The following is a 27,812-nucleotide window of genomic DNA, read 5'->3' on the forward strand; positions in this document are numbered from 1 at the left end:
CGAGACACTTATCTCACGAGACAAGATGAGACAAGATTTGGGCCCACGAGACACGAGACAAGATTTTAAATTTGTTTTGTTTTTTTAATTTTGGAAAAAATACACGGGTGGATAATATGTCCTTTGTACAGCTGAAAGTCATAATCGCAAAGCATTCAGGTCTATTTAGAAATGTTTAAACTAACTCCTGTTGTACTGAATAGGCTATCAATGCTTACATACAGTTTGTCTTATCAAACTCTGACTCAAACCACATTTTAATGCTCTTCACATCAAACCTTTCATTTTAATAGTCTACCATATCTTTATTTTACTACACTATGCACTCACTGCTACAGTTACAATAATTATATTTAATATTACATTTAATAATATATACAGTGCTTTACAAATTTATTAGACCACCTGTCATATTTGTCTCAAAGACCATCCGCCATCATGAAGTGCTTTAATGTGGACTCTTTCATTTTCAGTGAGCTCTCCAAGTTTTACCATTTTGAACAGGAATGAGGGATTTCAAACTGAATTCAACCAAATTTGAGCCAGCTCCCTGGGCTTCTCTGAGAAGTCAGAAATTAATCAAGCGTAACATTCAACCACTAAAACTAATTTTTCTGTTCATGAATGCAAGTGATCAAGAGTGACTGACAGATAGTGAGACGAGAAGGAGACATGACGAAGCAGCGGCTGAGTCAAAGTTACAAAGTTACAAATACCGGCACTATGAGTGAGTCCGGCGCATGCACAAACTAAATGAATGCTGTATTCTCCTGACAGAGTCTGTGAAGGTTTCCAGCAGCAGCATTTAATCATTTCGGACTGTTATGATGAACTTATTATGCATAGGCGGATTATGTGCAGCCCCAAGTAGCGCACACGGAGGAGGGGGTGGGGTTTGGAGCATGATCTTAATGGGTCACGTATCAGCTCCATTAATTCATCAGCTGACAAACCAACAATTTTAAAGTATCCAGGACATCTTTGTGATTTTTTTTTTTTTTTTATAATTTCCAGTTTGCTATTGTTTTCTGTAAGGAGAGCTGCTGCTCCAAGTGTCTGTGCAGTATCGATCTCGTGAGATGGGAGTTTTCCTCGACGAGAAATGTTGTGGCATTTTGATCTTGTGAGATCTCGTCACACCTCTACTGAAGATGGTGGGATATTCTTCACAATTTTAAATTGAGGAACATTTTTTTCTGAAATTGTTCCACAATTTTCAGTTGCAGTTTTTTTCCAGATTGGTGAACCTTTGCCCATCTTTACTTCTCAGAGACTCTGCCTCCCTAAAATGCTCCTTTTACACCCAGTGATGTGACTGACCTTTTGCCAGTGAGTTGCAAAATGATACTCCAGCTGTTTTTCATTAGTACCACTTACATTTCCAATCTTTTGTTGCCCTGCCCCTTCTTTTTAGAGATGTGTTACTGCCATCAAATTCAAAATAAGAAATTATTTTTTTCTAAAATGGTAAGATGTATCAGTTTCAACAGATTTGCAAATCATTTCATTCTGTTTTCATTTAAATTAAACACTGCGTCCCAACTTTTTTGAAATTGGAGTTGTATACACCATATAATCTCAGCTGTTGCTTCATCTACACCTGCATCCACTAGTTAAAACCCGCTTTTCCCTGATAAACATGTCAAGTTAGGATGACATTATGTTATCTCAGAACCTACATCCGGACGGCACATTGACCCGCCTTAAGCAGATTTGGAGCTCTAGTTAGCCGCATCGACCGCCTCTCCATCAGACTTGGTCATAGATCAGTACAGTCAATGCTGCCGTCATGCCGGACACTGATGAGAATAGCTGTGTTGGCCATGTTCGCAGTCAATAAGTCAGGCAGCGTAAAACAGTGTGTGATAAGCCTGGCCTGCGGCGAGCCAATATTATTGGCTGCAGATAAACAATCTGACAGAGACATCTTTGATTGAAGGGGGTATGAGGCATAAGTTGTTTTCAGTTCCTCCTGTATTCACTTTTAGCAACATGAGATCCATCCTGGTAGAGTAAGATATGCTTTTACTATGTTTTCATCCCAGCAGTGTGTATTTTCAATCTGTACAGCAGAAAAAACTGCCTCTCAAAGCCTAGTGGAGTATGAATAACACTTAAACCAAACAGGCTGAGTGTTCACCCCTGCTATGTTCGGTTAGTGCTAAATACGAACTGTGCGAGCCCTGCTACCACAAATGTGTTTTGCTACCACTAATGGGTTATGTAGCCCGGCTCTAATGTAACCTGCAGCTGATGTTAATATAACCCTTTTAACCATGGTGACATGGCACTCTGTGTGCAGCACTCCCGAGGTCCCCATGACAACAGGCGATATCAAAGAACTGAATAAAGAGCTGGCACTGATGTAACAATAAAGGACACATGAAAGACTGTCACTTTGTCATTGGAGGCTTACAATTTACTAAAAAATACATATATTTTTTTAAACGTATAGAGAGAGAATAGAATCTCACATACACAGGTGCTGGTGTGCACAAGTGCTGATCCCACATACATTGTCCTATGGTAGTCTTAATAGATCCTGATTGATGAAAAAGGCAACAATTTAATCATGAAAGCCCCCCAGCTGCAGGATGTGTAGCTCCTTTACCTGTGGAGTCACACTGGGCTACATCCAGGAATGAGAGCTTAATTAATTTTCTTCTTCTTTTGGGAAAAAAGTTCAATAGTTCAGTGCTTGAGTCAAGTCAATCATTGCAGACCTTTGGGGCTTTTATATTGAGTTTGTGCTCACATTTGGTTACTTATTGACTTGCTGACTTTGAACTGAGATTTGGGATTGCTGCAGCTGCTTGACAAAAAGGATTTGAACTAAAAATGAAGGGAAATATGTGGAAAAACATATTTTTTTACCACTGAGGGTGCAAAACATAAAAGATTGGTACAGAAAGCAACTTCAAATGGGGACTACAGAAAGACACAAAGAACAACACAACACTAAAACAAATACACATGCAAGTTTTACATCTGTAGGAAATAGTCTTCCCAAGTAAAACAAATGCAATCTCTGTGACCTGAATGGGAGTCAGAGTAGATCTGACATCCTGCTTTACCATTCTCTCCCCCTTTTTCTATCAATTTATCTCTCCTCCTGCTGTCTCATTTGCTGTCTGTCTCTGTCAGGGTCACCTCTTGCATCCCAAAGCAGCGCCTTCCTTCCCTTTTGTCTCCCCCTCACTCCAGTCTCACTTTCCACATTTGCATTTCCCTTTCCTCCTCTTCCTTTAATGTATTTTTTTCTATTATGTGTCTGTTCCCTCCTCTCTTTGATCCCTGTGTGAAATCTGCGGCTGGGACCAGCCGGCAGGGTCACCTCGCTGCTACGACCAGGGGCACGCTGCAGAGTAGTGATGACCCCTAACCTCCCTGGCCCTGACCTGTTTTTTTATTTCTCTTTTCTGAGCTCCAGCCTTATCTCTCCACACAGCCTCACTTCTTTTCATCTTTGAGCATCAGCTCCAGCAGGGGTCAAGCACAGGGAGGGTATGGAAGGGCCAGAGTGAACTGAAAACACATGTAAGGCAAAAAAAAAACAGTATAAAAAGACAGAATAATACAGAGTTGAATAATAACAGACATGTTTTTTTGTTTGCTTCAGTAATAATTTGGACAACCAGAAGTTTATCAGGAGAGTATTTTTTTTAACAAATAGAAAGTTTTTGTTGAGATGGAACAATGTGTCCCCAGTCAGTGTGACTATGCCCTTTTTTGGGTGAAAAAAAACATAAGAATGTGTTGGAGGTAGATTAGCAAACACTGGTAGCTACACAACTAAAGGCTATTGCGTCGCGTTTTGTTCTTCAAACTGTTTAAAAACCATAATTCACAATGTGTTTTTCATCCCTTAATGACAAATGGGGCTAAAGATGAGCTTTATAGCTTTGGGATGGAACTACAGAAGAGGAAAATAGTACAATCTTGGACCATGACGGCGGGATATCAACATTTTCTCATTCACAAAAAGTCTAAATAAGAAACAGCAGAAAACACTGTTCTCAATGACAATTAAACAAATATGTATAATGTAAAATAAGTGATTGCATAAATATTCACTCTCTTTAAAGTCACTGACCTAATTCAACAGCGGTCTAGTAGCAATTATTTTTCCTGGCTACCATTACACCATGAAGACAAAAGAACACAACAAGCAACTCAGAGAAAAGGTTCTTCAAAAGTTTAAGTCAGGCGTTGGATACAAAGAACTTCCAGGGCACTAGACATTGAAATGTCATGTTTGTTCACTTTCCTTCTAAGAGGTTTTCATGGAAGAATAAATCCTTCAGGTGGCATAAATGCCTATACAAACTTTCACCCTATTGTGCAGTTGCTTAAATATTTGAATGAAAATAACAATTTGAACCTTGCAGTTTCTGGAGGTAATGTTGCGTCAACATGTCAGACAGGTTCATCCTCAGTGCACCATAAACAGAAAAATCCCTCAGCAGTCTATTTGTTGTTCAGATATTTCCAGTCTAGATCAAATCAGTAGACCAACCAACCATCAGACTGATATTGCAGTCCTCCGAGCCTGAATATCCTTCCTAGCTGCCAACAACGGTGATATATCTTTAATAATCTAGCATCAATATACTGTTTGAGCTTTAATTCATTGTAACTCCTTTTCATTCTTCCCCTCTCCCTTTAAACACTTGTGACTGTAACGTCAAACACTCTACTGGAGGCGTACATCACTAATGTGTGAGTTGTAATTGCCTCACTCATTCTGTAGTTTGATTCCCTGACGAAAGTGGCGTAGATGACAATAGTCTATTTTGTTGTTGTCTTACAACCAGCAAAAGTGATCAGTCTGAGAATTTAAACATATCTCTGGAGATTCATGTTTCAAACTGAGCGTGGTGAGTTCTCATTAGCAGCTTAATTGAACCACATATCAAAGTTATTGTGCCCCAGCTCCTCCACCTCTCTGCCACACACACACACAACAGATAGCCTCCTGTTTCAATTACCAGCAGTCAGTACTGCTTAAATCCATACATACGCTCCTATCAGGCCTCTGAGAGTTTCAAGTATTTCAGCACCTGTGCAGATATCCCTTTTATTAGGGATATGTGAACACCCATAGATGTGCACGCTTGCAGGTGCATAAATGTGTTTAATGGCTCTGTTATTTCCTGCGAAATGTGCCGTATTCAGAGCAGGCAGCAGTGCAAGCTTTGGGGACTCTTCCTACCTCAGATGTAATTCATATTTAAATGTTGTTATGCTCTCTCTCTTCTAGTAATTGTGTTTGCACTTCCTGGTTACTCTTGGAAGTGGATGCACTGAAGCATTTTGTTGATAGCAGTCTGGTAATCACTAATTACAAAGACAGGCACAAACAGGCGCACACGCTCATTCACACACAAATGAGCAAAGCTCGTGGCGGGGTCCCTGGCTATTATTCACTGACATCCTGGCAAGTAAGTGTACCCACGCTGCTTAATGTTCCTCTAGCAAAAAAGCAGCATTTGTAATGGTAAGTGTAGATTACTGAGAGTTTTTAAGATGTCTTTATTTTAGTCCTCCACCCGTTGCTTTTTAGCTGCTGGAGCACAGAAAAGTCCATGAAGGAAATGTGGTGGAGAGAGGCAACGACTATCACCAGTTGCATATTAATCAATGTAATTAAAATGTATTAATCTCTCAAACTAAACAGTGCATTTACACAGCACAGAAGTTATCATACATTAAGTTCACATGGATTAATAAACATCTTTGCATGTTGTTCAGTTTGGATGCAATCCATTTCATAGCATGCATCCATGCACATACAGGTTCATATTTGTACAACATAAGACTTTTAAATAAGTAGTATGAAGTCAAAAGAATCTCATGTCCAAATCCAGCAGATACTGAGCAACAAAAACCATCGTTTTTAGTTGTATTCTGTACTTTATATGAATTAAAGTCATACTTCCACTTTCCTATTTACCTTAGTTTTTGGTGTCCTACAACCAATGAGAACTAATTGCAGCCTGATTCCACTCCTCTGACCAACGAGAGCAAAGCTCTGATTTCTTGATTTTCCTCAGGGTTCTTGTATAAGAATTCCCCAAGTTGTGAAGTGTCTGTTGTGTGATTTTGCTCCCTCTGATCTGCTTGTAAGAACTTCCAGGCTGAACTATTTTCAAAGAGTAAATATCAGATACATTCAATATTTGCAACCCTGAAAATTCTGGCAGATTGTGAAGCGAGATGATTGAAGAAGGAAATGAAACAACTGTTACCATGTCACTGCTGCAATTCTAAAAGGAAATATTGTTCAGTATGATCATTGTTTTTGTGAGTTTTGTAGGAATCATCGTTTAGTTATCTAACTTAACTTTACCTTATCTGTCTAGTGACAAGTATGAAGAACACTGCTGCGTTTATAGCCTGAGCTAGTTTGCAATGCCAGTGTTTTGTCAATTTCTGCTACCTATTGAAAAGTGATACTTTGCGTTTGTGTGCAAGAGTAAGGGTTTACTATCATTTCGCGCTGCAGTTGCATTTTGCGTTAAAGCACAGAAAGTCAAACACCGGTTCTATCTCATAGCATTAGCACTAATTTATTTAACCTTTATGTAGCCAGGTTAGCCCCAATGACATCAGAGATCTTGTTTCAAGGGAGACTATGGAGAAAAAAGCAAATACATAGTTTCAACAACCAATACATTCAAACTCATACAGCATGATAGATGTTAACAGTAATAAGTTATCAATCAAAACTGTGTCATTCAAAATAATTGATTTTCACTTAAGATTTAATAAAATTTAGTGTCATCGAGTTTTGCAGTTTAAAATCTGTATGCAGGACAAGTAAAAAGCCAACTAGTCTCTTTTGACGCAGAATGAGAAACAGAACTTATTTCCTTCAGCTGAATATTAAAAAAAATTCCAACCCATTGTCCTGATCATCTTTAGTTAACAATTTTCTCAATTTTTTGCTCTTCTTGAGCAAGTGAAGAACATGAGTTTAATTTCATCTACATTAAGAACAAATTGCAGCTGACAAAGCTGACCTTGGACTAAATCAAAAGCATGCTGAAGATGTGCAAAAGCTTGTGCAGGTTTAAGTACACAGCAGTCAATAACCATATCATCAGCATAAAAATGAAAATAAGCATTTGGACTATTCCATCCAAGACAGTTGATATAAATAGTAAATAAGAGTAGTCCCAAAGCCAAACCTTGAGCTACCCCCTTGTGGATTTGTAGTACTTCTGAAGTTGCACCCTCTAACTGAACAGCGTGGGTTCTGCTGGTGAGATAGTTTGCACACCACTGAACAGCATGCTCTTGCAAAAGTGCTGGCTCTGGCATAATAATTCATTTTCTTTCTTATGTTTGTTTTTTATACAGATGCAGGTGCTTTATCCTGCAAGATTCCAATATTTTTTACAAACCTGTTATCACTCCAGTGCAAAGTTAAAAAAAAAAAAGGTTAAATCAAAATTCAATGATCACAATGATCAATAGAACTGAAAGTACCAAATCATGCAACAACCCAATTCTTCAGTCATATTTTTAGCCCAAAGAAGGACAGCACAATGATGTTTATAGACTTTAGACTCTATGCAGGAATATTTTTGTTAAAGAGTAACTAAACCCCAGAGTTTCAGCTGAGGTTTATTCACTCTAAAAACATTCCTTTAGAGCATCATGTAAAGGGCCGGGAGGAAGGGGGGATAAGACTTACCCACTCCTTCCCTCCTGCTGTTCTTTATCCACAACAATATCAATCAGTCCTGTTTCTTTTCACACTTGGTTATTAGCCATAATGCCATGACCATTCAAGTTACACTTACCAAGAGCTACTTCAGTATGAATTGATTATATATGGTCATGTAGAACATCCATCCATTTTCTTTCACTTATCCAGGGCCAGGTTGCGGTGCGGTGGCAGCAGGATAAGCAAGACCACCCAGACATCTGTGCCCACAGCAACATTTTCCAGGTCATCCTGGGGGATTTTAAGGCGTTCCCAAGGCCAGATGAGATTTAAAATCCCTCCAAGTTCTGGGTCTACCCCCAAGGTCTTTCAATTAGAGCCGCCTGGAAGACCTACACATGGAGGTGACAAGGAGACATCCTGATCAGATGCCCGAACCACCTCAACTGACTCCTTTGACTCAAAGGAGCAGCTTTGGGGTCCCTCCAGATGTCCAAGCTCTTCACCCCATCTCTAAGGCTGAGCCCAGACATCCTCCTGAGGAATCTTATTCAACCGCTTGAAGCTCATTTTTCAGTCATTACCCAAAGCTCATGACCATGTGTGGCACCATACCACACTTAGCACCAGATCAGCCAGTTATAACAAAAAAAACAAAAAACAAAATCAGTTGCAGCAGACAAACACAGCAGAGGACAGTCACTATGCATATTTCAAGACAACGTGTAGAATTACTTAGTGCAAAAATGTCAAGATTTGGACCCTTACTGATCAACAGTGCAACTAAATCAAAATGGTCTGAGGGTTTAGTTTCTCTTTCATTCAAAACAAACAAACAAGAAAAATCTCAGCATTTGATCTCTAGGACTCTGTTTGTTGTGGTGTTGATATATAATTACATATATACCACTTACAAAGATATTTTATCATCAAATATCTATTTGTTGTTGAGGATATACTACCAATCTACTATTTGTCATGTCTGAAAAGTGTCAAAGTGAGTTCAGCAGCTCCTCGTCATGAAGTTGTGAACAGAGCGTGTGCAGCAGGGAGGTGATGTGATCCCTCAGTGTGATTCACTGTAAGATAAGTTGTGAAGTGAGTGATGGTAATGACCTTTCCTCTGTGTGCAGTACACTGTGAGAGTAATGCCCCTCACTTTATCAGCTTATCTGTGTGTTCCTTTCTCTCATTCCCCCCTCATCTAGTGATAAATGTAAAGGCTGAGAAACTGGATTTTGCCGTAGTGCTGCAGAAAAGAAACTCTGACTTTCTACACAGTAGCGGAAATGGGAAGAGATTCTGTGGGCTGAATGAAGTGTGTCGGCTTATTCTGCAGCTAAAACATGACATTTGTTGCAAGAATCTTTTTACAGTCGGGCGTACAAGATTATACTTTGTGTTGCGTATAAAGGAAACATTGTTTTCACTGCACAACAGAGCAGAAACTGCAAAGAACAAAAGCATCTATCCAGCATTTGGCTGGTTCACAAATATCAATGCAGAAGTAAAATCCCAAATATGACTTTATATTTAGCACTAGTATCGAAGGTGCCACAGTTCTTTTACAGTGCTTTTACTTTCACACTGTCATTGCAGTAGTATGTTTATACTACATTAATATAATGGGTCATTTCAGCCTTAACAATATTGCCAAGACTTTGACAAACCACAATGGGTTATGTAGCCATATCCTGCTTAGATGTATTAAAAATAAGCATTTAACAAGGGCGAATGACTGTTTTAGAGAAGCCGTAAGAGATCCATAAAAGCAACTGCCAGGAACATTTTCTGAGATCAAGCTTTGAATTTCTTCTGTTGGCGTTGTTCCCACTTCTCTCAATAGCCCTTTTTCATATTGTAGAGTTGCACAAAACAAGGTCATTGATGCAATTAACATGCCATTCAGAGAGCCGTCATTCATGCGGGGGCTGCTTTCTGTTTAAAAGATCAGGATATTCTTGCTGTGAAAACCACATTCATGATTTTTTGTATTCTTTTTATGTCTCTGGCCTTGGCTTCTGAATGGGCTGTTTCGTTTCTACAAGGCAGGGTGATTTGGGAAGTTATTGAAATTTTGCTCAAGCTACTGCTTCAGAGATCTGTGGCCTTTACCCATGGAACAAAACTTAAAAGCATTATGTTTTGAAATTGATCAACAGTTTCCCTAAAAAGGGATTTTTGTAGCATGGATGCCATCTGAATCCCTGCTTCTTATTTAGTGGGAACTCCAGCTTACTCCATTCATGCCCCAACTGTTGTTTCTCCTCATGTCTTATCTTCCTACAGTTCAGCTTGATTACAGATAGCTGTCACATCCCTGAAGAGCCATTCGTCATGAGAGTGACTTCCATCTGAGTGACCGGTCATGAAAAGTCAGATCACACAGATGGATGGATGGTTTAGGGTTAAGGCCTGTAGAGACAATCTTTCACTCTACTGAGTCAAAAAGAGAAGCTTTATTTGCCTATGATGGGTTACTCAACTATCACTTATGGGTATTTTTATGAGGCATCATCATTTATGGCTGCAGTTGTAATGCATTTATTTTTTATAGTGTAACTCAGCCAAGTACAAAGTGATAGAGATGTTTAAATGGCTCTGCAGTTTTCAGATTCTCAACAATGAGGCAGCCGTTGATGTTTTGTTGGAAGGTGTATGCACTGTGATCATATTAATCGACACATACCATTTTAGGTTTTGATAGCTATACTGCCTGATAAGTGTATGGTGAATATGTTCACTTACAGTATCTGATCTTTAACTTCCTAAGACCCTGCATGAATAACATGAGGACGTTACATTTTAACTTTCCTACAACATAGTGATCATTTCTGCTGTTAGAAATTTGAGATAATAATTCAGAATATCCATTAAAGTTAAGGTAGTTTGAATGAACTGTTGGGAGAATTTGCCGTGAAAATATCAGGGAAAGTTGTTGGGATTTTTTAAGGGATTTGCTTGGAAATCGTAAGCATATTATGGAAATTTGGGGATTTGTTTATTTTGGAGAGTTTCATTGAAGGCTCTGGGTGAAATTTGCTTTGAAGTTTGAGGGCGTTTTCATGGGAATTTGAGAAATTTGTTTGGAAATTTGTTGAAATGTTTTGAAGTTTTCAGATATTTTCCTGGGAATTTAGATTAAAATTTAAAATGTTTTTTTTTTTCTAATATTTGGAAATTCGTTTTGTATTTGGAAGGGAATATGTGTTGAAATATTTCATGGAAATTTTAGGAATCTTTTTGGACATCTGTTGGAATTTGTTTGGGTTTTTCAGGCATTTTTATGGACATTTGGAAGTGTTATTCAACTGTTTGGAAATTTGGTTTAAATTTTGGGAGAAAGTTTGTGTTGAAATATTTTTGGTATTTTCATGGGAATCCAGGAAATTTATTTTCACATTTTCTCAGTTTTGTTGGGGTTGTATCTCTTGATATTTTCATGCATTTCCATGGTAATTACAGGAAATTTGTTCAGAAATTTTCCATAATTTTCATGGAATGTTGAGGAATGTATTGTTATAATTTTGGAAATTTAATTTTAAAAATTTAGGGGGAATTTTCCTTTAAGTTTTGAGGAATTTGCTTGAATATTTTCAGGAAATTTCAGGGAACAACTGACTAAATGGCCAACACACATATGGTCTTAAACCCTATCCAGTGCTGTATTTTCTACAGTCACAGGACCTTCAGGAGTTTTTTGGGCATCATTTTTGTTCAGAACTAATTCCTGTTTAAAAACAACAATGAGCTTTCAAACTCATCAGGTCCTACTTATCCCTAATAAGTGGGAGAACATAATGATTTTCCAGCAAAAGCTCAGGTCTCAGGAGGATAATGAAAATTTTAGAATCAATTATTTCAAGCAAATCCTCAATTACACAGAAAAGAATTTTACGTTCTTTTTTTTAACATAGAATTATAGAGGTGCAACCACAAAAAATGACTTTTAATAGATAATATACATGTATGAAACATAAAATGTTATTTTGTCTCACACAGACTTACTCTTTATTGCCTTCTCTGAGCTAAGAATCCTTATGAAAGAGCTTTGTGTCTGTAAAATGAAATAAGCTGAACAATTAATGAAAAAATGTTTGTTGGAGTTTTGAGTCATTTGCACATTAAATCTGTTTGGTGCAGGGAATTTCATGATACCACATATTCATTTTTATTTCATTTAAAATCTATTTAACCTCATTAAGACAAAGAATCTTATTTAAAAGAGCATCCTGATCTAGATAGGCAGCACACATGTTCCAGTAGCAGGTAAAGCTTCTTCTTAATTCTTAAATCTTTGAATACTGAGGAGCATGGAGGGTTGAGATTCATTACTAATCTACATGCATTCATGTATAAAACATCACTGCTGTCAAACAGAGGCATAAAAATGGCATCAACAAGTCTTCTTTTTGCAGCACATGAAAATAAGGACATTTCTTAAATAGAGTCACTACTTAAACTAAGACAGCAAGTTGTCAGTTAAGAATCTGAGGTATTGATGAGGTAATTCAGACTGAAGCTCATCACTCTGACACGTGTTAATCGAAGAAAGGCTTAGTTGCTTTTTTCTTTGAGTTTGTAAAGTTCCTGTTGTTTTGCCAAGCTCTGCCCTCTTTAATGTTAAAAGAGTGAAGGCAGAAATCTGATGGAAACAATTAATTGGCTTGGCATGTTGTTAGTTGATACAAAGTTCTACTTTTAGTGTCCTGAATATGAAGAAAACATATGCTGCTTTGAAGACATTTGCTTATATTATAGTTATCTCTGTGGCCTAAGGACCCTTTTTTAAGTATTCAATGGTTTTAGGAGAATTAGATGAGCAGTGAAACATTCAGAAGCTGAAGGAGCTGTCCGTGGTGCTGAAAAGTCACAACTTTCAAATCAGTCTCCACTGTTTGCACTTTGCTTAGAGAGTGAATAACCAGAGTTTCATCTGAGGTGTATCTACCTTGTAATAAAAAAAAAACTGTCTCCAAAACATCAGGGGGTTAAAATGCTATTTCCTTCATGTTGCTATCACCTGCATCATCACAGAAGCTCAGCTGCTTCTCAGATTTCATTATTACCCAAAATGTCATTACAATCCAAGATACACACACTGTAATCTACCTAACTGTGAACTGATGGCATGTACTCCTAGAAGGCATGAGTTAATATGTTATCAAACTTGTTTTAAGAAAAACATGGTGTAGTTATGATCTAGGGCGGTGGTCGCCAAACACTGGGCCATGGACTGGTACCAATCTGTGGGTCATTTTGTTAAAAATGACTTAGTTTATTTCCATTTTATTGTGTACCAGAGTTTTTCATTTGAAAACTGACTGGATTTTCTTCTGTTAAGTCTTACATTTGTGCATTGACACATGTCAATGTGTTTTTTCTCTCCACATGATACCCAAAAGTTAAGCCCGTAAGCTATCTGAAATGAGTAAAAACAAACGTTGTTATAGAGCTTCTTTACAAATGGGGAAAAAGCTCAATGAAGAGACAGAAATAGAGCCTACAACTGCCAAGAAAAAAAGAAAGTTACCTTTAAAAGACCAAACAAGGAGTCCTACTTAAAATACAGGTTGGTTATGACAGGTAAGGCTCTGCTGTTAGTATCTTTTTATTTTGGCATTTTTATCCCCCACACATCGATGGCTGGTCTATGAAATGTTGTTTTTCATTAAAAATGGTGCAAAAAAAAATGGTTAGGGACCGCTGATCTGCTGGGAAAATGAACTATGCTGCCCACAATCCTAGAATGTCCTCCCAATGTCTCTGGTTGCTATAGTCCACTGTTATAATAATAATAATAATAATAATAATAATAAATTTTATTTATAAAGCGCTTTTCAAAACTCAAAGACACTGTACAAAAGTTTAAGACATTACATATCAAAGAAATCAAAAGACCCTATAACAGCTAAACAGACAACAAGCAAACAACAAGCAATCAAACAAGCACATAATCAAGCAGCAAAAGACAAGACAACAGAATCAAAGATTAAAAGCCAGTTTAAAAAGGTGAGTTTTGAGCAGGGATTTGAATGTGGAAGAGTCTGTACAGTCTTGGATATGGTTAGGGAGTGAGTTCCAGAGGGAGGGGGCGGCTATGGAGAAGACTCCGTCCCCCCAGGTTTGGTGCTTGGTTCTTATGGCAGGAGAGAGGAGGTCAGTAAGGTAAGGAAGGGCCTGTTGGTTCAGGGCTTTATGGGTGAGGAGGAGGATTTTGAATTGGATGCAGTAGGGGACAGGGAGCCAGTGGAGGTTTTAAAGGATGGGGGTGATGTGGTCATGGGAGTATGTGTGAGGAGGCGTGCTGCAGAGTTCTGGATGTACTGGAGTTTACTGTTGAGGATGTGCCATAAAGAATGCTATTGCAGTAATCTAATCTGGATGTGATGGAAGCATGGATAAGAGTTTCAGCTGCACGGAAGGAGAGTAGTGGACTGATGTTTTTTAGGTGAAAGAAGGAAGTTTCTGTGAGCTGGGTGATGTGCTGATGAAAGCAGAGGTGACTGTCAAAAATGATACCAAGCTTGCGGATGTGAGGGGAGGGGGATAGGGGGAAAGAGTCAAATTGGAGGCTGACGTTATGGATGGGTTTGGTGATCAATCTGGAGCCAGTGATGGTAAGTTTGGATTTATTGTGATTTAGAGAAGGAAGGGGGCAGAGTTGGAAGTTTGTGGTGGAGGGGGGGGTTGGTGAAGCTCCTGTAAATATTGTCAATTTTAGACTGGAAGTGGGAGAGGAATGAGGAGGCTTGAGGAGTTTGTTGATGGTGGAAAAAAGGGCTTTGGGATTGGAGGAACCAGAGTGGATTATCTGTGAGTAGTAGGTGGACCAGGCTATGTTTAAGGCATTTTGTATTTCGTTGGTAATCAGTGTAAGCTAAGTGATGAACAGTTACCTACACATTTTAGCTGACAGCTGCTTCTAGGCTGTGACTGTTGAGCTATATGTTGACAGTACTGGCAACAAATGTTTTTGCCACCTGATCAGCCAATGGAGAAAATGGGTTGCAGTTGCCAGATTTTAACCAGTAGAGGGCATTTGTTGTGCATGTTTTTCTGAAAATATAATTGTACTGAAATTAAAATATTTTTAGACCAAGATCTATCACTAACACTCATATACACAAGTTTTCAGCAAAAAATGGTCTATTACTCTTCAATACATAACATTATCTCTACATGTTGATATTTTTTATGATACTTTTTCTTTGCAGTTCACAAATCTGTCCAAACTTGTATTAACTTGATTTTTAATCACAGAAAAACAAAGTAAACCAAACATGTCACACACAGTAGACTCACACATTAACTGCTGAAAACTGCACTCCTTGAGTAAATCCTCTAGTAGGTGTTTTCAGTCCTCCAGGGGCTCAATCCCCATGGCAAAAAGCTTCTGGCCCAAACAGAATCACTTAGGCTACATCTGAGGGGAACGTGGGAAAATAGCCGAGGAATCACATGGGGTTTAGTCTGTAAATGGAAATACCAGCTCTCAATACCTCATTGGACCCTCTCTTATTCTTCCTCTCTCCCCCTCTTATTCAGTAGAAGCTTCTTATCCTGAACACAACAATAAAAACAGCATTATGATGTTTCAGCAGCATAAAGGGGGTTTATGATGCACAAAGTGAAAACAAATCTCGGCACTAAATATTACTTTGTGACTCAGTACACAACAGTTAATCTTAAGCCTAATGTGCAGATTATGTTTTAATGTCTGTAACAAAAAAATCTGAATGAGTCATATATTTCCTGCTTCATATTAATGTTTTATCTTGAATACAATCAGTTTGCTTTTTTAATATATATATATATATTTTTCTTTTTTTTCAGGATGGCTTCAGCAGCAGGTATTTACTTAGGATGAGCTGTGTCTAGTTGACCTGACGTGACATGACCTGAACTTCCATCATCACAAATCTGTGTCTCTGTCAGCCCTCAGACCATCCCTGATAAGCCCATCCATCACTCTGAGCCTCACAAGAGCACTCAGTTCCTCTCAAGACCACCCCCTACCCTCATCTATCCACCCTAGACTTTATTAATACAGTCCACACAGACTCAGTCCTGCTGTGATGGGATGAGACAACCTTGACCGAGGACTGACCTGCTAACTTGACCTGAATGTATGAGTGTTTGGGGAGGCACACATACAGGAAGTTATTGATGATTTCAATGCCCAATCTGATACTGACTGATACACAAACAATAATTTACCAAGAAACAGTGGTTGTTTTGCATGTCTATTGGTTACAAGTGCATTAAGTGGTAAACGCTTCTGTGTTTCACTGATGCCATAGAAGATATCATTATCAGATATTTATTGATACCAGTGTCATCAACAGCATCAGATATGTTTTTTAATACCAGCTTTGCTCATAAAAATGTGTAGTATTGGCATCAATGTTGGCATCACATATTTACTATTTGATACCAGGATTAGTATCAAGTGTTTCTTCTACTGTTTTATGCGCATCAGTATCAGATATTTGCAATATTAAATAGTAGTATGATTATCTTTATCAAATGCATACTGTGCAGAACTTTTGGGCTTGTTTGAGCCACAAATTGAGGCTGAGGTAAGGTGTAGATTTGGTGAGTAAGCTGCTTGAGGGCACCCCCAGGTGGAAAAGAGGATTGACACAACCCTGGTCATGCTCTGGATGTCCTTGCATATTACCAGGGGCATAAGAAAATAATCTGTTGAAAAACTGACAAAGTCCACACCTTTAGGGCGGAGTAAGGCATGGCTGTGGCGAGTAAGTATGGCCTAGGGGACCCACTGCTTGTAGGGTTGTCACAAGTCCCTGGTTGTGCTGTGGATGTCCCAAGGGCCTGAAAACTGCCAGTAGTCTCCAAGTGCCTTACTCGGGGTGAAAAGACCTGGACAAAAAACGATGCTGTTGAGCTTGCCCTTGGCTGCCAAGAGACACGTGTCAACCTGTTTCAATATTTACAACAGTATTATTTATATTGTTGGTTATTCTTTTAATTGATTAGTGTCATTACAATATTAAGATATTTAGTATATTGATATCAGTAACTCTATTGATGTTGTATATTTAGAGTGTGTTGTAACAAGTATTGGTATCAATAGATATATTATTTTGACACCAGTATTAGTATTAGATATTTAATATAGTATACCAGTGATGATGTCAGTACCAGATACTTATTAGAGTGATACCATCATCTAAATGGGAATGATTTTTTTCTTCAGTTTTTTTCCCCCTATCAGCTTCTGAACATTTTAATAATGAAACCATTAAGATCTGAACCAACTGTGAAAATTTGGATTAATATTGATACCTAGTGTTTTTTATTTGCCTCCTTTGGTATAACACTTCTAGTATGCCAACATTTTCTCTCGTATTTGACCATGAAATCAGATCAGAATTTGTACAGCAGGTCACTTTTCTGTCCTGATTCAGAGAACATATATACCAAATACCAGCAAGAATTTGATTAGATAAACACTGGTAACTGAAATCTATTCTTGCTGCTTAATATAGCCCATGTGGCACAGACGGATAATGGCTGATGTTTGCAAACAGGGCTGATATCAGAGGATATCCCTGTTAAACCAATGCATTGGTGCATGCATAATATCAGTGCTAATATATCAAATATATACAATTTTGATACCAGTGTCAAATCAGTTTCATATTTTTTTATACCAGTTCAGTCAGGACCCCTTTGTAAAGAATAATCATTTGCGTATATTTTTAGCAGTTATTAACTTGCACTTATTGTCACGGATTTCAGGAAAAAACTCAAAAGGGAGGACCCAAATGCAGATAACACAAAAGGATTTAATTAACAAACAAACAAAACAACTACTTACAACTAAACCCTAGGAATCAAAACTCAAAAGTCCATAAAACAAAACAAAATCCACTGGGAGCACGAGGAAGCACGAGGAGTAACATGCACGGGGAAGACATATGCAATAAACCGACACAGACACAGGGAGACACAGAGCTTATATACACAGGGAGTGATTAACAATGGCAGACAGGTGTGGACAATCAGACACAGGTGAAACTGGTGAAGGATAATCAAAGTGGAGGGAAACTCAGGCAGGAAGCAAAACTGGAATAACACACAAGGGAAGGCAACTACAAAATAAAACAGGAAACATGGGACCTAACACAAGAAGCACACAAGGACTGAAAACTGAACACAAGAAGCAAAACTACAGAAACACTGAAAACACAGGAGGATACAAAGAACCAAGGAGTGAAACTCAAACACAGGGAGTAAAACTATACATGAGACATAGGAATTAACCAAACATGAAACACAGGGAATGTAAAACTAACATGAAGCAGGGAATTACTAAACATGAAACACGAGGAGTAAAACTAGACATGAAACAAGGAATAACTAGACATAAAATACAAGGAGTAACTAAACATAAAACACAGGGAATAACCTAAACATGAAGCACAGAGAATAACTAGACATGAAATACAAGGAGTGATAAAACATAAAACACAAGAAGTAACTAAATACTAGAAACAGGAAAATACTACACAAGAAACACGAGGGCTAAAGAAAACTCCTAATAAACTCCAAACCTAATACAAGATCAAACTAGAAATCACAGAATTCACAAAGGATAACCATAGGAAAACTCAGAAACATAATAAATCAAAACCTGGATCATGACACTTATTTCTGTTTTTCATATTCAGTAGTTGTGCTGTTCTTGGATCCCCCCTGCCCTTCCATGAGCCAACAAGGACAGAATCAAGCAGGATGCCTGTCTTTCCTGTGCCTAAAAGGAAAACCTGAGGCAGGAAGAGACACAGCAAAAATCATGGAGTAGAGCAGGCATCAGTGATAAAAAAAAAAAAATGGCATTGATTATGTCAGAAGTAGAAAGGGAGGAGCTGGGGTGGAGGGTGGTTGCAAAAAGCAGCTTTTAGAGAGAGCAGCAAAACATAGCCAGGCTAGAGCTGTTTAAATATGGCAGCATGAGTTTGTTTAGCCAAATCAGCATGCTTAGAGCAAATTAGCTTGTCAGGGCTTGCGTGAGATCATCTGATCTCAACTATACGGCAGTAGTTGACTCCGTGACATGCCTGAACTAATGCTTTATGCTTGATTATTAGTATTGTTGTTTGATTTTTATTTTTGATACCTTGATTTTTATTGTCAGCAGGAGATTGTCATTTAATAGAAATAATAGTATCAATATCACTTATTTACCTCCGCCAAGGAGTTTATGTGATCGGGTGGGTTTGTTCATTTGTTTGTTTTCATTTGTTAGCAACATTACTCAAAAAAGTCATGGACGGATTTTCATGAAATTTTTAGGAAATGTCAGAAATGGCATAAGGAAGAACTGATTAGATTTTGGGAGTGATCTGGATCACTGTCTGGGTCCAGGAATTTTTTTAAGGATTCTGTACTATTGGGAGATAGGGCTAATGGCAGAGGTCTGCGCTGTTACCACTTTACACCAGGAGATGGCGGACATGAGTAACTTATTCAAAGTTTGTTGGCGTTTATAGAGTTTGAAAGATGCACACCCGGTGGAGGAGACGAGTCGGAGCATAACAGAGAGACAGACAGCGAATTGTAGAGAGAATACTCACAATGCTGGGAGGAATAGAGGAATATTCACCCTCTGCAATGACTTCCACACGTAGGGAAGCCAATGCTTTGCCGTGTCCCCACCCCACCGGGGAGGGAGTAATCAGCGAATTAGATTTTGGGAGTGATCCGGATCACCGTCTGGATCCAGGAATGTTTTTAAAGGATTCTTCACTATATGGAGATAGGGCTGATGGCGGAGGTCTGCGCTCTCTGAGTGCTTTTCTAGTTATATTTGTTACCAGTGTCAATGTTGAGAAAAGGTTTAGTTTAGGCATTTACTCTATGATGTCAGTATCTGTATTCATTTCAGGCATATACTCTATGTGCATATACTGACTTGCAAAATGTTCTATACTGATACCAGCAGTATCTATATTAGGTATTTTATGATACCATTATCAATATCAGATCAACATGGTTGATGCTGAGCACATTAATACTAGTTTAGCTTTTGGTATCAGATTTTTATTGTTTATTATTGTGTCAGTGTTATTTTGATACAGTATAGAAACTGATATTAGATATTAATTGTATTGGTAAATCTCTGTATTTGAGTGTGATCTGGAAAATTTAAAGAGGATTGATGGAGAGAAAAAAGCCCTTCCTGTGCTTTGTACATGCTCAAAAAATATCTTGCCCCCCAGTTTATCTCCGTTCACTATTTTTCTTCTTCCTCTCTGAGACGTTTACCCTCCATCATCACCTTCAGCAGAGTCAGAGACAGCCCCAGTATTCACTCAAGCAGGAGGGAAAAAAATGCCACCCTACCTCACTCATCACATGCAGACACACGCACATGCACAGCACCTATTATGGCTTTCACTTTCTTTAATGTGTGTGATCGCAGCTTTATCTAGGTGCCATGTATAATGGCTCAGAGATGGTATCATCAGAGACAGGCCAGCTTGACTAAATGGGAGCGGCAAATTGACTGTAGTATTAGGAGAGAAGGGGCCTATATCAGGGGATCTGATAGGATCCCATTAAAGAAGGCTTGCAGATAAATATGATTAGCGTTTCATTCCTCCTAATGGAAACATCGTCTGAAGAGGGGGAGGAGATGAAATGTTTTGTAGTGATAGGGCCCCTGTTCTCCTGATGGAATTGTTATTGCCTAATTTGGGTAGAAAGGCCATTAAAGTTGTTGGAGGGGACAATGAATGTGCTCTGTAAGTATACTCTCCGTTATGGCTGTGGACCAGCGCCTCACTGTGTGTGGGCAGTGCTTTGTTTTGTTGATGTGAAAACCACCCTCCTCCTAAATGGCTTCATATTGGACTTGTTTTTGTTGAGTTTCCAGACTCTTACGGCTGTAAGGTTTCACCTTTTGTTTCATATGTGTCTGAAAAATGAACCGTGTTTGCGGTGGGGTTTTTGTGCGTGCATGTTACCATCTCCAACAGAAAGTGACAGAAGTGCTTCGTTAGATTATAGAACGAGTATCATTTATAGAGAGCCTCTGAGGCTCTGTTTGCTAAGTCCCCACAAAAATAAGCAGCTCTGTTCTCACTGAACTGTCAAAATGAACGAAACGGATGAGTGCTATTTATAAAACCTGTTTCTGGATATCTACATGACCTGAAACTATTTCTATTCTGCCATAGACATTAATGAATGTTTCTGTTTTTCACTTTTTGTAATTCAACATGTTTGGACTAGTGATTATGTGCTTGCATGTGTATGAGAGTTTTTGCATATGCATGTGGACCTGTGCAGCAGTAACGGTTGATTGATTGACTAGCTCTGCACTGCCAAGTCTACAGGGACCTATAATATACATTACAGATGCATCAGGGAGCCAGTGTCAAATGCTGCTCTTCTTTCCCTGTGACATTACGATACATTTTAGATGTGTCTTTCTGTAAGATAATAGCTAGTGTTATTTTATCAAAACATCAGAAAAGACGTATTTATAAGAAAAAAAAGTACTCATAAGATAGAATTTTATCATGTTAACAGTTGATTCTGGGACCTATTAATTACAAAGCCTTACTTAAAATAATGCAGTGTTGTACAAAAAATATATCCTACCTTTGTAGCTGTCCTTAAAATGTTGATTTAACTCGATTTTTCAGGACGGACATACACGTTAAAACTTTCAAACTAAAATCGGATTGAACTTCTGGTTAGGTTTAAGGTAAGGGTTAAGGTATGGCTGAGGATACCAAAAGTTAAAAGTAAACCTGACCTGCAAAACCTGTTTACAAAATATGGATAAAGCCAGGTAAACAGTCTGCTTAGAGGAATAAAGCTTGTCCTCCATGAAAACACTCTATCACAGCTAAAGCAGATAAGGCTAAAGCTAACAGAGCTAAGTTAACTATGTTAGGTAACGTAGCCAAAAACTGTACATATTTTATTCTTTTGCAGATCTCATAAACCCAGATTTTATACAAGTAAAATAGCTATGTAGCAAATGACCCTACATTAGCTACGCTATATGCTACATTACTAAATGTTACCTTTGTAGCTTACATAGTGACATCAGCGACTACAGTTACTGAAGCTCATGTTGCTCAAGTTAATGTAGCTATATCGACTTACCTAGCAACATGTAGCTATGTAGTATAGAAATGTGGTTATTTCATGAATCTAAATGCCAGAAGAATGGGAAATACAGTGTACTGGCAAATCACGTCACTTGTGTTCTGACAGAGGCAGCATCTCACTTTAGCCGTCTGGAAGATGGGGCATCTGAGAACAGCAACCCCCCCCAAAAGATTAAAAATACACATCAGCTAAATGCAAAACATCCTTACAACAGCATAATGCTTCATTTCCACATGTGAATGGTTATGAAGGTGAATCAACATGAAGTCTATCCATCGGGCGAAACTCCTCCCCTCTGTACTTCATTCAGATTGTGCCATGAGCTGGCTGAAAAATTGTATTTTTGCTGTAGATTTCGGAGAGACCATATGGAATTGTGCTAGCTGACCAAGCTGCTATGTAGTTTACAGGCTACAACAAGATATATTTATCAGCTTGATATAATATGCAGTCATTCTAACCACTTTGATATGAAAAATACCAGATTTATCCGTCAATATGAAGTACTGTAAGATCATTTTGGTAATGTTTTTATTTATCTATTTGACCTTTATTTAACCAGGTTAGTTCCACTGAGATCAACAATCTCTTTTCAAGGGAGATCTGACCAAGAATGGAGGCAATACAAAGTTTCATCAAACAATACACTCAGACTCATACAGTACACATGACGTGATAGAGAACAATTATGTCATCAATTAAAGCAGCAACATTCAGACAGTTTGGATTCAAAAGTTTTCACTGCAGATTTAAAAACATTCAAAGACACCAAGTTTTTCAGTTTAAATTCAGTCTGCAGATTGTTCCAAGTGAAAGGAGCAGACAACCAAAAAGTCTTCTTTCCCAATTTAGTTTGGACTTTGGGAACAACAAACTGCACAAAGTTCAACGATCTCAGGTTGTGTACTCCATCTTTCAAGATTAAAAAAGAGGAGAGATAATCAGGAATTCTGCAGAGAATGGCTTTGTAAATGAACATGTACCAATGTCCAAGACGAATGTGAGATATATAATGATTTAAGTGAAAAGTAAGGAAGGGATGATTTGAAAAATGGGTTATTCAACATGAACATCTTGTTCATATGTCCTTATATGAAATGTACACTGCTTTCCTGGTTGGCTAACTTCAATTATTCCTTCTTATGCCGTATCAGTCCTGTGTTATCTCTGTTATTCCAATTTAAACATATTCTAGGCTGCTTGATGGTGAAAACCCAGACATTTTATCCTCTACCTAATGGCTTTCATTCCATCCTCACAATAAAAAATGCAGTTTCTTGCATTTTACACTAGGAGGCATTGTCCATATATTTAACAATAGAAATTTTTGACCAAATCCTTTTATTGTGGCACTTAACACACTGAAAACACAAAGGGAAACAGTACAACATTTTCTGTTGAAGCATTCAAATTAAATATCAACAAAGCATTCTCCAAACATCAGAAACTATCAGAAATATATTGTGGACACCTCCACTTCTGTTAGGGTCTATATTAATAAATATAGACCCATCCATAAGGATTGGACAGATCTATGTTTGTTAATCTTCTGTGAGCTCAATGTCAAATCAATGTAGGCTACAGACATTTATTTACTTATCTTCTCTGCTGGAATCCTTGAATATATCGCATGTGGGCACTAGGAAAACTGTATTAATATCTGTGGGATATCTTGTCAGTGCCACTCATGTTTAAGATTTATTATAAATCCTATTCCCTGTTGCGTGAGTGTTTGCTTCTGTGTGTGTCTGCATACTCACTGCAGTGAGTGCACACAGAGGAGAGCTGGGAAACAAACAGAAGCAAAGGCCTTCCATCTCTCAGCCTTGACAAAAATACATGTTTTAATGTATAAGTAAATGCACTGATATTAAAAGTGCATAACCTGTGGGTTGATGTATATACATAATACTCATGTGCTCTCTAGATATAGGGAACATACTGCACCACAATAAATTAGGCTCTGTCATTGCTGGGGGATAATTAAAGTGTTATTAGCTTGTTTTATTTATCAGTGAAATGTGTAAACAGCATTTCAGGTGGTATTTGACTGTGATGAAGGTGATTTTATCTATTCGTTATTTTGATTTGATTGATCATTGTACTGTGCATTGTACAGTAGTAAAACCATTGGATTACAATGATTAAATCTTCCTCAGAATGGTAAACAATGACTATCCTACTGATAAGCACTTCTGAATTGTACAAAGAAAGCCTGACCTCTCTGAAATCCATCTTTTAGTGAATTATTCAGACTACACCTCAGTAAAACCAGCATATCTGTGTAATTTTGTCCCTGACATGTCAAGTTGCTTTTGGCTGAGTATGATGGGACACAGAAGAGACATATTCCCTCGCACCGTTTTGTCGCTGTCTTACTGGCTTTGCATCTGCTGTGGTTGTTCCTCCAGCTTTTCAGTGCCAACCAAACTGCACATCTGCAAACGATATGTTCACAGATGAGTGTGTCCATGAATCATAATCTCACTTGCCTGTGGATCTGTCTAGCATGCATGATTTGTGGAAAATATACAGTTTCAGATACACATGTATTGTAGGAATTTAAACTGTAGTCATACCAACTAATAATACAATTTAGCCACAATATTTATAGTTTTATACAGTGCCTATCTTTGGTGTTTTACCCTTTTGTTGACTTTATCAATTAATCATGGTAAATATAATTTGGCTTTCTGGACAAAAAGACTGTTGAAGTGAAAACAGATTTCTACAAAGTAATGTCAATTCACCAAAAATATATAATGTAGAATAAGTGACCGCATACATATTCACCCCCTTTTGAGTGACTGACCTGATTCAACAGAGGTCCAGCTAATTGGTGCTAGTAGTCTGACAAGTAGTGGGATGGGGATCACGTGAGTGCAGTGAATAAGGATAAGGATAATTTTTATTTTCCCCTGAAGGAAATTTGTCATGGGCAAAAGTGCATGTGTGAATGTGTCTTAACTGATTGTAGTTTAAAGACACCTGTGTCTGGAAGGTCAAGTGACTTGTTTATCAGTATTCCTGGCTACCATTACAATATGGAGACAAAAGAACACTCCAAACAACCTGACAGAGCTTGAATAGTTCAAAGAAGAATGAAGTAAAATTGCAGTGTCCAGATGTGTAAGCCTGATTGAGACTTATCCACACAGACTCAGTGACAGACTGTAATTGAAGCCAAAGGTTCATCTAATAAATAATGACTTGAAGGGGGTTACTATTTATGCAGTAACTTACTTAATGTTACATATTTTTATTTTATTGACATTACTTCACAGAAATCTGTTTTGTGATTAAAGAGGTTTTTTGTCATAAAATCGAAATCATATTTACCATGATTGAATTATATAGATTAAAAAAATGTAAGGGGTGAATACTTTTATAAGCTTTGTACATCTCACAGCAAAGGATAAAAGATTTCTGTTGATATTGCTCCCTCATTGATACAGGATTCTTTGTTTCCACAGTCGTTTCCACGTATTAATCTGTAAAACTCAGTGGTTAAAGGCTTTTGTTCAGGGTGTATTTTTAGTCAGACTTGAAGTGGGTTCAAATAAATTCAGCAGAACCTCTTGTTTAGCTGCAAAACAAGAACAAATTACGTGCACTTTTTACCCATGAATAAGAAATGAACACCATTATAAATAAAGGTTGCTTTTCTAAAATAACTTGTGCTCTTTCAGCATTTGAATTTCTTCTCCTCAGTCTTCTTCTTCTTCCCCTGTTGATTCCCACATAGGGCTTCTTCCTCTGGGAAGAAAAAAGCAGCTTATTTGATAGAGTTATTGTAATTGTGTTGTCTGTCTTTGAGCTCAAGACCAGATTACTTTTGACTTGCAAATATTTCAGATTGAGTCAGGCCAGATTACTTTTGTGAAATGTCCCTGGCATTCCTGTGCTGTCCTCTTGCTTTTCTCCAAAGGTTAATAGTATCTGCTGTCAGGGAATGAGTCTGTGGATGTTACTGTGCTGATCAGTGACAGAGGAGGTTTGGTAGAGACTTCACTCTTTCTCTCTCGTAGCGGGATAGAGTCAGCAGGTCGAGCTCTTTTCAGTTTGGGTTTGGAGAGGCCTTTAAAAGGAAGATGGATAGATTGTGCAAGAAGAACAGGTTCAGTGGTTGATAATGTGTGTCTCTGCTGCAAATATTTACATAATGTATAATCAGAAGGTGTACTTAATTTCCTCCCTTTCTTTTCTTCCCTCACAGATATGGAGATATGGTTCCTAAGACAATTGCAGGAAAGATCTTCGGCTCGATCTGTTCTCTGAGTGGGGTGCTGGTAATCGCCCTGCCTGTCCCTGTCATCGTGTCCAACTTCAGCCGTATCTATCACCAGAACCAGAGAGCAGACAAGCGGCGGGCGCAGAAAGTACAGGTGAATGCAGTTTTGTTATTCCTCAGCTGGGCTCCAGAGAGTTGAACCCCTAGGCCTTCAGCCCCTGAGGAAGCGCTGACGTCTCTCTCCCCACAGGAGAGGGCTCCACGGGTCTCCCCCTGGTCTTTTGAGGATTGTTTGTTAAATTCATGTTGACATTCAATCATATGAACAGTAAGTGTTTGATGCATATTCAGAAAGTATCATCGTGAATCCACTCTCTTGATATGTGTACCTGAACCTTGACCTTCACTGTTGCTCTGCAGAGAGATGTTGTTTTTTTATCATTTACCCAGAGTCAGGCAATTCTAATTTCTTCTATATAATAATTTCTCTTAGTGAGAGTTTCTCTATGGAGAAATCACCACTCGCCCCCCAAGGGTAGTTCTCCACTGCTGTGTGACTTCATCTGCAACCTGTAAATCAATCATGTGTTGGTCTCCATGTATAAACAGAACTTTGACAGTTTTAAAGGGGCAGTGAAATGAAACAGAAAGGGCTGAATATTATATGATATTAAGTGCCAGTGTATATACTACACACATAAATATAGTTTGTATGATCTCACTCATTTAGATAGCCCTCTCATTCAAAATGATCATGCTATAAAGCAAAAAGGATATACTTCACATTCAGGGAAAAAGTTATAACTCAGGGAAAAATTGGTGGAAACAGAGGATAGAATGTGTCTCAATTTTTCTAACAGTTAGCTTTTTCACCTTTATTGGAGAGACAGCATAGTGAATATTGACAAAGACAGGGATGAGAGAGTAGGGAATGACATGCAGTCAAAGAGCCACAGAGGGCTCTGGAGAGTTCTCAGATTTTGCTATAATATGAATTAGGGCTGTCAAGATTTATTGCATTACCTGAACTATTCACCTTTTTAACTGTTCACTTATTTGCTTTTCAATCCATGACAAATTCTTTTTTCTGTGGCTAAGTCTTCAATCTATCTATAAAAGCACGTCTGTGTCCAATCTGAAAGTCAGTAACCCTTTAAGCCAGTAGAAACATTCAAAAACGACACATAAACTGATTTAAATGCAAAATGGTGGAATTTTTTTATGCGATAAAGAGAGCACAACCAAAAGCGATCAACTACAGAAATCCTGAGATTAATCACGATAAAAAAACTGTTATCTTTTGAAAGCCCTTATATGAATATCTTCCTACTGGTTGGTGAATGAGGCCCAACAGTGAGAATAACAGAAAGAACTCAATTGGCAAACCCAAGCTAGTCTCAAAAGCCTAACAAAACAGTCATTAAAGCTCCTATGAGGGACTATTAGTCAGTTGATTATGGCCCCCCCGTGGACATTTGCAGTACTCATTATTTCTTGGCTATTCTCATAATGAACCTGCACAAGCTGGGTTCAAAGATATTATTTAAACTTATTGTTGTGAATAATGGCAACTTTCAGCTATTTGTATGACAACTGCAGTCATTAAAAAAACTGTAAAGAAATTATTAATGTTACTTTCTTTTATAGCTCATAAAGAGGCATTAGTATTAATAACAGTATTTATCACTTTTAGCTAAGAAGTCCTCACAGGAGCCTTGGGTGGGAAAATTTGAAAACAAGCTAAAATATTTA

General features: G+C 38.1%; 1 protein-coding gene across 1 annotated transcript in view; it reads left to right on the top strand.

Moving 5' to 3' along the window:
- LOC121518146 (potassium voltage-gated channel subfamily D member 3-like) overlaps positions 1–27,812 on the top strand; it is a 166,645-nt gene that overhangs the window by 111,059 nt on the left and 27,774 nt on the right. The window contains exon 3 of the mRNA XM_041800378.1: positions 26,046–26,214. Within this exon, the coding sequence (XP_041656312.1) occupies positions 26,046–26,214 (169 nt within the window). The remainder of the gene's footprint in view (positions 1–26,045; positions 26,215–27,812) is intronic.

The sequence above is a fragment of the Cheilinus undulatus genome, linkage group 11 (assembly GCF_018320785.1).
Source record: "Cheilinus undulatus linkage group 11, ASM1832078v1, whole genome shotgun sequence".
In the NCBI taxonomy this organism is placed as follows: Eukaryota; Metazoa; Chordata; class Actinopteri; order Labriformes; family Labridae; genus Cheilinus; species Cheilinus undulatus.